Here is a 10837-nt window from a genome sequence, read left to right on the forward strand (position 1 = left end):
GACAGATAGATAGATAGATAGATAGACAGATGCAAACAATGGAGAAGAAGGGAAAGGCTCTTGCTAACAGAAAAATGCCAAAGGATACATGTAAAAAGGAGTTGTGGAGTCGGAAAATTCATTATTTTTAAACTATTGTAAGAAAGGTTTAGGAAAAGAATCATCAGCTAATGGTAAATCTGGGGGAAAGGTTGCTGAGGAGCAGAATATGTACATGCCCTTAAAGCACCTATTCCCAGAATCTTGTTAATTATAAAAGTGGAGAAAGCAGACACCATCTGGACCAGGAAATAAAACTTAATATCACCAAGGAAAAAAGACATATCTTACATCTTCGGGTGTAACTCTGAAGGTGACACAGCTTCACCTGTGCCGTATTCTGGCTAAAAGTTCAGAGCCTGAATCTTAGCATGAAAAGTTATCTGACAAACCCAAGTTGAGGAACATTCTATAAAATAACTGGTGTGCAGTATTTAAAATCTCTTGAAAATATTTCATTAAGAAATCAACACTTAACTTCCATTATTGAATGGAAGTTATTGACAAATGAGGGCAACCTTATGTGGATATGTACTGAACATGGGAGGACTTTCATGTACTCATCCAAGGAGGATTTGGTGATAAGAGGCCTTGTAATTGTGCCTATTTTCTTAGTGAAAAAAGAAGCAAGTCTTATGCTAAAAGTAGGTTAAGGAGGTGTTTGTAGTTAAGCAGAAAGAATGAAACAGTAATCTCAGAGAATGAAAGGGTTCTGGAATGCCTAAAGAAATGCTCAACTCGCAAGCAGAGATGATGGCCTCCACACTTATGAATATGGTCATTCATTTAAAGTGAAATCAATTAGCACAATTGTGCATTTTTATCCTCTTACATTAAGTTCCTAGATACAGAGCTGGGGTAGTTAAAATGGTGCATTTAATTAGGACTGGAGTCTCATCAGGCAATGCGCAAAGAAATAAGAAAGTTAACAATAGATGCACAGAAATAATTTATCTGCTGGACCATAAATCTAAGCTGAATAAAGATATGAATACAAAAGTAAAGGTGACATCAGCTTAAATTATTATTATTTTTAAGTGCCATCAATAAATTGAAAATCCAGGTGAGGTTCAAGATATTTTAGAATGTGTTTTCTAGAAAGATAAAGAGCGGTAGTCAGATTTACCGAATGGTGGCATTATTGGTTACACCAAGGTCAGAAAATGGTTTTTGAATACAGAAAAAGTCAAAGGGGCCCTGGCTGGTGTAGCTCAATGGATTGAGTGCTGGCCTGTGAACCGAAGGGTTGCAGGTTCAATTCCCAGTCAGGGCACATGCCTGGGTTGCAGGCCAGGTCCCCACTCGAGGGTACACAAGAGGAACCACACACTGATCTTTCTCTCCATCTCTTTCTCCCTCCCTCCCCCTCTCTCTAAAAATAAATAAGTAAATAAATCTTTTAAAAATATATGAGACAATATATTTTAAAAAGTCAAAGGGACTGAGAGGTAGGATTACATGTGTTTCAAAAATAATTAAAGAAGACAATTACAATTTGGGTGTTACAAACCAATACCATGAAGTAGACAGTCTTCATGTGGTGAACTACAAAATGGGCAGAAGGCAGGAAGCTTTTATAAGATAAAAAATAAACACAAGGAAGACTAAAATAGGAGGTGATGGCCAGTTAGTTGATTCCTGGAATTTTGTTCTAAAGAACTAATTCAAAAGAAGTCTTTGTGTAGAAAGATATCTGTCACTCCATTTTTTTATAATAATAAAAAGGTGTTAACCTAAAAACAAGTAAATGGTCATTTGAATAACATGCAGCTATTGATAATAATGTTTATGAAGAATATATAGGACAATGAAAAAAGGCTATGTTATAATTCAAAGTTAAAAGCATATACCTTTTTATAGGACTACAAGGATATAAAAAACACAAATGACCAGAAGAGAATGTATAAAGTTAATACCTGCTAAATTGTGGTGAAAACATTATGGATCATTTTTCTGTTTCAAATTTTTCTAAAATAATGTTGTATAGTTTTGATAACACCATGCGTCTTCCCTTTACATTTGTTTTAGAGCTGTTGGCCTGAGTGGGTGGAAAACATTAAATTTCTTCCATGAGTGTCATAGTACCCTTAAATTTGCCAATATTGTGGACAACTATAATGATATTAAGGATAAACAGCACATTTCCTCTACTGAAATGAGAAAATTGTAATACTGGGAATGAAAGAATTTCTAAGACACCATATCTCCATCTGTATCCATATGTCTTTTAAAGATGACTTGACCTTTAAGGAAGAACAAATCTTCTTAGAGTTAATCCGGAATGCTAAAAATTGATACCATGAAAAGTTTACTTCCTAGAGAAACCTGATTATTTGCAAGAAAGAAAGATAGCACAGTCCACAGTTACACAAGTATTATTTCAAAATGTCTTCTAGGAGCTGCTACCGTGAAAGATGCACCATGTTTATTTCACGATGGATAGTCTTCAAAATATCGCCCTTCAGCATTATATTATCACTTTGTCAAAATCCAAAGGTTGTATGACAGAAACAACACCGTTACATACACTAGATTTTCATGTTCAACATGCAGCTGTATAAACCGTGGGGAACCTCACTGAAATGTCCTCCAGCAGTTTTTATGCAGATGGCAAAACACAAACGCTTTGTTACCCAGGCATAACCACGCACTGCGGCCTCGTGACAGAGAATGATGCAGGCAGTCTGTAGAATCCTGTGGTGTGTGCCTCTCACGTGGGAGGCAGGGAAAGGCTTCCATATAAAAACAACCTAAAACCACATGCTTAAAAGAAACAGTTCAATGAGTATCCAGCTGTAACTTCCTACTTTTCATGGAGGCTGCATTTCTGGGCTTGGAGGAAGTTTATTATAAATCTGTTTGTCTCAGCCCTCCTAGACATAATGAAGCAAAGGAGTGGGTGTACCACAGAGGGAATGTGTGTTTAGATTCCACAGGAGTAATTCCATTTTGTTGTAGAAAACAAAGCTCAGAGTAGCCCAGCCCGCACAGGTCCACAGCAGCCACGGAGAAGCTGTACACATCATTGCTGCTTTCTCTACAGAGCTCTGTCCTCAGTCAGGAGCCTGCAGCCTGCTCAGAGCTCCACACACCTGCAAAGCCTCTGCTGCCTATGGAGGACATCCCACCTTGTTCTGTGTCTCTGTCTTCCTCTTTCCTTCAGTGACTCAGTTCTGCCCCCTCACATCCCTCAGCCTAGGCGGATCAGCAAATGGTTCAATCCATTAAACTCCTGGTAAAGTTAGCCAACTTAAGGGGACCCAGCAGAAGCATGGTTTGTGTTTGCAAATTGGATGAAGCCCAGTGTTTTCGCATGCCTGTCCATCAGAACACTATCATAATCTTACTGGTAAAAGCACGTTTTAGAAGACATCTTAGAAATAAGTATGCTGAAATGTCACATGTTCTATCTTCCCATTCTAATGTTAAGAGCCTGGCCTTTTGGGGTTTTTTTGTTTGTTTTGGGGTTTTGGTTTTAGCATTGTTATGACACCAGACTTGTGATTTAATCTCCATTCACAGTGGCAACTAAACACGTAAATTCCAAGTAGAATCGTGATCTTGATGTTGATTCAAGTACTGGCAAGTCATCAGGGGGCTTCTGAGGCTCTGCTCAGATGTTGCAGAATGACTGGGTTCTTAAGGACAGGGTGCAGTCAAGGGGTACCTGTCTTCGAACCCTAGAGATTAGGTTGAGATCACTACATAAAAGACATCCATACGTAGTGGTAATAAAGCGCATTAAACATCATTTCAAAACACACTGCATATATTACAATAACAATTAAGACAAATTTTCAAATAAGATTTACAAAACGAAATGTGTCCACCTTATTCACAAACCTGCTTGTCCCTCCCCCGCTTTTATTTCTAATTCTTATTCTCGTAGTGGCTCCATGGCCGTGCTGGTTATGGGAGCCCAGTACTCGGTGCCCAATACTTCAACACCTCCTTCCACCCTCCACACCTTCCTCCACCCAGTCAGGACCTAAGCACTCTGCTGCCTGAGGGCTCTTACGATTCTCACCTGATCGCCCCACTGCTATGAGTCCTTTATAATTCCTCACGTAACTCTTACATTCTCTCACCTTTTCCATGGTCCACCTCAATCACCCCAAATTCACCCCATATTCACTAGCATATTCAAAAAATTTTCTGATAGTTGTACATCACTCACTGCTTATGTGATTTTCAAAGCCCACCATGACGATAGTACCATCAGATCCCTCAATGTCTTTCCCGCTTCTCCCCTCCATAGAGTTTTTTCTTTGGGTAAAATGCTCTCCTCTGTCTGGTATTTTGCTCAAACTTGATTTACCCCCTAGATTCTTCTCTCTCTGCCCATCAACACCAGATTGCCAAGAAACACCCTCAGCCACCAACCCTAAATACTTTGGCCAATCGCACCACTTTTTATAGTACTCTCCCTGCTGGGTAGGTGTGCCCCTCAGCCTGATAAAACTCAGAGTTTTGCAGGCAAAAATTATGTCCCTGCCCAAAGCACCCAGTGCGGTAGCATCAACATGGAGGGCACTCAAATATTGGCTGCCTGCCTGATGCCCTTCTCCTTTTCTTTTTCAGTGGCGCCGCCCCCCTACAGTTACGACCATGAGATGGAATACCGTGCAGAACTGCCTCCCCCCTACTCCCCGACCCCACCGGCTTCCGCACAGAGGTCGCCACCCCCTCCTTATCCTGGACACGCAAGGAAATAATCCTTCTCCTCCCAGAACAGAACATGTGCCAGCCACAGATCTTGCCCAGAATCAAATGCCTCTGTGCAGAAACAGACAGGAAAGCATTGCTGGAAGGAATCGTCTGTTGGGTCCAACAATGTGTCAAGTGGAATGTCCAGGCTAAGAGATGGCAGAGTTTTTAACCCTTCTCAGAGCTGACCCCGCCTGGAGTATTATGTTTGGTTCACTGGAACCACATTTAAAGAGACCTACTAATTGATGTAAGCACATGCAGAGGAGAATAATGAAGACAGATAAAATATCTGAAAGGGTTGTTGCAGTACTGATTCTGGAAAAGAGAAGATTTCTGTGATACAGGGAAATAGCCTGGACTACCCGAATAAACCATGTATTCTGTATTCCATGTAGCTTTAAGAGTCAGAACTAGAATTGTGTATTCTTTCTTTCATCAATAAATGCTGATCAAGTGCGTGAGAACCTACTCTGTGCCTTATACCACTGGAAGCACTGGATGGAAGTTATGGGGACTTTAGTTTCAGTGTGAGAAAGGGCAATTGGAGCTCTCGAAAAGCTCCCCGTTACCGAGACTTCAGGCAGGACCTGGCTGACTGTCTGTCAGAGACACGCTCCGGGAGGGACTGCCAAATCAAATGGTCGAAGGGCCCAGTGGACCTCAGAAGTTCCGCTCATGTTTTCTGTAGATACGGAGTAAATTTCTATGCCTCCAAAGATGGAAACTTCTACAATAGTTCAATCGCATCTATTTACTTTGAAAGTTAAAACAGAGACAAAGGGATTCAAAGTTGCTCAAAACCAAGAAATCTTCAAGGATAGTGACTGCCACCTAAAAGTCATCTGACTTTACTTCGTGTATTATGACAAAGATTATGCCAATGGTAAAAACAAGTATCAAGTTCCACAAGCAACAAATTCTTCACTTCAAACTAAAATATTAGAGGCCAAATAATTCCATTTTTTTCTACAGGAAGTAAAATCTCAGAACTCGATCATGATAATATACAAGTTTACAAAATGAAGAGGAAAAATGAAGTTTGGATTCTGTTCTGTGGAATTCCATTCATCGGTAGCTTAGAAAAATTTCTGTTTCTCTTTCATATATTTTGATAATTTAGTCCCTTGGAAAAGTTACACATTTATGGAAAGGTTAAGATATCAACATTAAATCGTGCCTTTTGCCAAAATCCAAATGTTATAAAGTGCCTATCTTTGTGTGTAAAAGTTGTTAATAAATAAATCTAACTTGCCATGTTTTTCTGCAAGTGACCTTAACATTTATGTTGGATCTTTCATGTACTTAAAATTTACACTGAGAAAATATTGGGAAGAGAAGAGTCATTTTTTGTATCACTTTGCAAGTAAATCTAAAATGTTTACACCAACACCATCATCATAATTCAGTGAAATCCCCAAACAATACTATGAATTTTGCTGGATAAAACAAAAGAAATACCCTAAGGTATAAACTATAGTTCTCTCCTTATAGCTAGGAAATTTAGTAGCTAATACAAGTAGCATATTTTACTTACAAATACACTGATCTGACGGAAATACAGTTTGACTGCCAGTGAGATCTAAACGCTAGATTTGTTTTGAGTGACTTGCTTGGTTTTTAGATACTGATCATTTTCTTACTTATGAAGATGCAGTGCATTCAAGAGCTCCAGCCTATTCTAGTGACTGTGATTTTAGCACAAATGTAACAGTACATATGCTTTAATTTATCTTCTGCAAGTGTGATCGGCCCCGTCCACACTGCAACTGTGCAGCTCCAAGTGCCAGGGTCCCTATGACTCTCAGAATTTTGGCTACAGTGCACCATCTATTTCTTAAGAAAAACAGAGAGGAAAAGACCAGTGGAAATTGAATTCTCATCATCTTCACCATCGATAAACATGTATTACATACCTCTTACGTTCTGCAAACATTACCCACGTAGGAGCCATTTCAGTTCACACCATCTCTCTTCTCTGGCTTGTTTTAAGGCCTCCTGGAAGATATATCACAAACCCGTAGACCTACAGTAGGTGACCATTTTTATTATTTGTACTTAGTGTCACAATAGCATAAATGTGCACATTGTCAGTATACATTTCCGGAGTTCACTGATTATTTTCATCGATGCTACATCTTGGCGGCGGGGAGATAGTATATGATGTGAAACCTTTGAACGATGGTTATTTAAAAACCAATGTATTTGCTGAGGCCAACATGTTTACAATAAGCAATAAAAGGAAAGAACCCATTTTAGCGAGGGCTGTTATTTTAATCGTCTTGTGTCCGTTTCATTTCGCCCTCTCTTCCTGCTGACGCAGCCTCATTCTCCCGCGCAGGAAAGCAGGACTGGAGCCAGATCACCTTTGGTTTGAATCCTGTCTCCTGCCTGCATGATGTGAGACAGGCCCCTTCGTCTCTCTGAAATGCAACTTTCTTCTCTGGAGAACGTAAATCACAAAATGGGCCTCATTCATCGGGTTTGCTGAAGATCGGGTGGAGAATGCAAAACGCAAAGTATGGTCCTGGCACATACGACATGTTCTATAAATATTAGCCAGCAAATAAATTAACAAAAGAATAACATAAGGATGACAGCCTCTGGATCTGCGCTAGCCAACACATGAGCCACCAGCTACATATGGTTATTGAAATGTAAACGAATTAAAATTAAACTAAATGACACATCCAGTTCCTCAGTCTCGCTAGCCGCATTTCAAATGCTACACAGCCTCATGTCGCTGGTGGCAACCTCCCTGGGCAGTGCTGCTCTAGAAACCCCCTTGGGCGAAACCCAAGGAGGCAGCAGGGAGGAGTTGAAGAGCAAGCCTCCCCCGGCATCTTGTCCAGGGGTGGACTTCGTCAGTTAATGGTGATGTCTGTCACAAATACCTGTGAAGAGGTCACTGCTCTGGAAGCAAGCCTGTGCTCCCATGAGCAGTGAGAAACCCACTCTGGGCTAGGGGCGGGGAAGCTATTAACAACAGCTAATGAGTTAAAGGGCCGAATCTAGAGGAGACACCCCGCACCTGGCCCAGGAGCTGGTGAGACAGAACCACAGCCTGTTCTCAGCGTCTAATCAGTCCTGCAGCTGCCCTGCTCAGCTCTGGAAGCCATGACAGGAGTGTCTGGGGCCACCCACGTCTCCCTAAGGTGTGGGGCAGAGGAGCACTCTTCTATTATTTCATAATCCTGTTGCCACCATCAGAGGAAAGCTCCACTCTCCGCTCATCCACCCTACTCCCGACTTGTTTAGCCAGACCCAGTTGGCCTACTGGGGCTGTAGCTGAGGTAATCCAGCGCACACCACGCTGTCGTGAGTCCAGCAAATGCTGGAGCTCTGGGTTCTGTTTTATTTTTAACCTAATTAAAACAACCTAACGCCAGAATGGCAGAGGCATGTGATCATCTTGCTAATCAGCAGAGAGGCTGCTAAGGACTACCAGAATCTTAAGCAGAACTTGGTGGAAATGCGCCCTTTTAACTTTTGCATCACAGGCCCAAGCCACAAGCCCTGTAACTGAACTGCTCGGTGCTCTGCTGGCCCAGCCCCGCTGTGCAGTATCATTCAGTGTGAACTGTGGCGGGGCCTCCAGAAAGGAAAAGTGACAGAACTAGCATTGGAAAGATCTTACAGGCGGCCCTCATTGCCACCCTAGTCCCAACCCTGCCCTTGCCTCTTATGACTCATTAATGCAGAGGAAAGAAGGAAGACTTCTGAATAAGAGAGACTTGGGTTTCTCTCGTATCTCTGTTGCCTTCCCGCTATGCGTTCTGAGCCAACTAACTGCACTTCTGTAATCTCAGTCTACGCAAAATACATGAACTTGGCCAGGTCGTCGCAATGATTAGAAACAGTATGTGTAAGAACCCTCCTCATAAAAATTCTCTCTGGGTCAGTGACTCCTACAGACACAAATACATATATACTATTTCCTTTCCAAACTTTGTGCCCTGTCTGTCCCCAAGCCCTACCACTGCTTTATTTAAGCAGGTGTAATAGATATCCATTGCTGTGTAACAAATTACCTGCAAACTTAGTGGCTAGGGACAAGACAGTTATTGTCTCATATTTTTACAGAAACCAGCATCTACATGTGGCTTAGCTGAGTCCTCTGGCTCCGGGACTGCACAGGCTGTGGCCATCTCAGTGTGCAGCTGAGACAGGATCCGCTCTCGAGCTCGCTCACACGCATGGTCATTGACGGTGTTCTGTTCTTTGCAGGCTTCAGACTGTGGGCCTCATTTATTCCCTGGCTCCTGACCAAAGACCACCCTCAGTTTCTCACCATATGGGCCTCCCCGTAGGGCAACTCCAAATATGTCAGCTCGCTTCCGCAGAGCAAGCAAGCAAACAGAGCATGGAGTGAGAGAGTGCGCCAGCAAAACCTAGGGCTAGCAAGAGGGGAGGCACTTTGGCTGTGTTCTACTCCTTCCAATCAGGTTACTAGGTCCAGTTTTCACAAAAGGGCAGGGGGCTACCCCAGCGCACAAGTACCAGAAAGTGAGAGCATTAGGAGCCATCTCAGCAGTCGGCCTACCATCACAGGGAAATTTCCTCTCATTCTCCCAAAGTCCATCATGTGGAGTTTAGGCAATCTCCCCTCTAGTAAGGGTGTACCAGCTCAACAGCTGAGAGAGTCCAAGGACCAGGCGTGGCTGTGATCAAATTGCTTCTAGTGTGCCAATGGGTAGCATGGAGCCAGATGCTTTCACGCGCCGTGCTGGCTGAGTTGGTGCCTCGTTCCTAGGAAACACTGAAGATGACACAGAGCCTTGTGTTTCTCATGAACTTCATTTCTGAGCCGCCCTAAAGCACACTGCATTTTGGCCAGGAACGAAGTATACCACACGCCTTATAAACAAGTCTTAACGTAGTCCTGGTTCGTCCCAAAATATTTAATCTTCAAGAAAAGAATTTCCAAAAACAAGTTTCCAGAGGAGTGTTCAGTGGATCAAGTTGCTACCTCACCCAGAATTCCTTCACTAAAGATGGGAAACGAACCCAAGGCCATGTTTGGAACTGCAGAAACATGCTGGGAATGTTTGCCTTTTCTGGGTACATTAAACATAATTGGTTTTTAAAACATTGTTCCGAGTCAGACTCTTTGATTCCTATTTCTGCTCCGTTCCCCTTCTCTAACCCAGTCAGGAGCAGCGTCTGAGTGAGTGCCTCCTGCCACTGCGTGGCGTGAAGAGGAGGCAGGGGAATCGTTTTCCAGATCACATTTGGTCGTGGGCAGTAAGTGACTAAGGGCTCTCATGATGTTTCCATCGCCTGAAAGATGGATCATTTACATTTTTTCTTACGAAAATCCAAAGAAAACCAAGTGATCTGATTTTCCCATTTTTGTTTCTTATTGTAAGTTAGTGTCTTCATTATTGCACATCTTGTATATTATCTTCTTCTTGGTCTGGGAACAACTTGGAAGCAGTTCAGTAGTTGGATTCCTTCTGCTTTGCCTGTGAACACGCATCTGGAGGCCCGCTCCTAGGTGTCTCACCGCCACCTGCACACACAAGACAAACTTCTTCATCTACTTGCCTGGGAATAGGCCTCTTGCTTCTTCTGTAGCTTAAGGGCTTGTACTCTGAGGAGGGGTCTGATCATTTTTTCCAGTCAGAATGGGGGGGTAGGTATAAGAGGACTAAATAGTAATGGAAAAAATACATTAAAAATTACATTTTAAAAACATTTAATGGATTCCACCTCTGTCCTTTTTGCACTTATTTTGCTCTGCTCTTACATGCCTTGTCACAGATGTGCTCCGTGTCTGTCTCCCCCATGAGACCGCAAGTTTTTTGAGAGCTAGGATTATCTCCTGGACATTTGTAATCCCCAGTGGGGAGTTAAATGATATGTGGAATAGGAAGTAAATGATTGAATATATTAAGTCAGCAAATCATAGTTGATACTAAAGAATGTTAAAATAACTTGAAGAATTAGAGAAAGATAGTTCATAGTGAGCAGCATATTCTAAGTGTGGTCCATACTCCAAGAGGTGGGCTAGAGAACTGAACAAAAGGGGGATGACTTATTGGTTTATAACGGATGATACGCATCCATCCAGACACAGTTGGGCTGTGTC

The 10837-nt window shown here is 42.2% G+C and overlaps 1 protein-coding gene across 1 annotated transcript in view; it reads left to right on the forward strand.

Moving 5' to 3' along the window:
• Positions 1–7311, forward strand: part of CYYR1 (cysteine and tyrosine rich 1) — an 87696-nt gene extending 80385 nt beyond the window's left edge. The window contains exon 4 of the mRNA XM_045852086.1: positions 4621–7311. Within this exon, the coding sequence (XP_045708042.1) occupies positions 4621–4754 (134 nt within the window). The 3' untranslated portion in view covers positions 4755–7311. The remainder of the gene's footprint in view (positions 1–4620) is intronic.
• Positions 7312–10837: the final 3526 nt, after the last annotated feature.

The sequence above is a fragment of the Phyllostomus hastatus genome, unplaced genomic scaffold (genome assembly GCF_019186645.2).
Source record: "Phyllostomus hastatus isolate PE091 unplaced genomic scaffold, TTU_PhHast_1.1 phas_contig_86, whole genome shotgun sequence".
Classification (NCBI taxonomy): domain Eukaryota; kingdom Metazoa; phylum Chordata; class Mammalia; order Chiroptera; family Phyllostomidae; genus Phyllostomus; species Phyllostomus hastatus.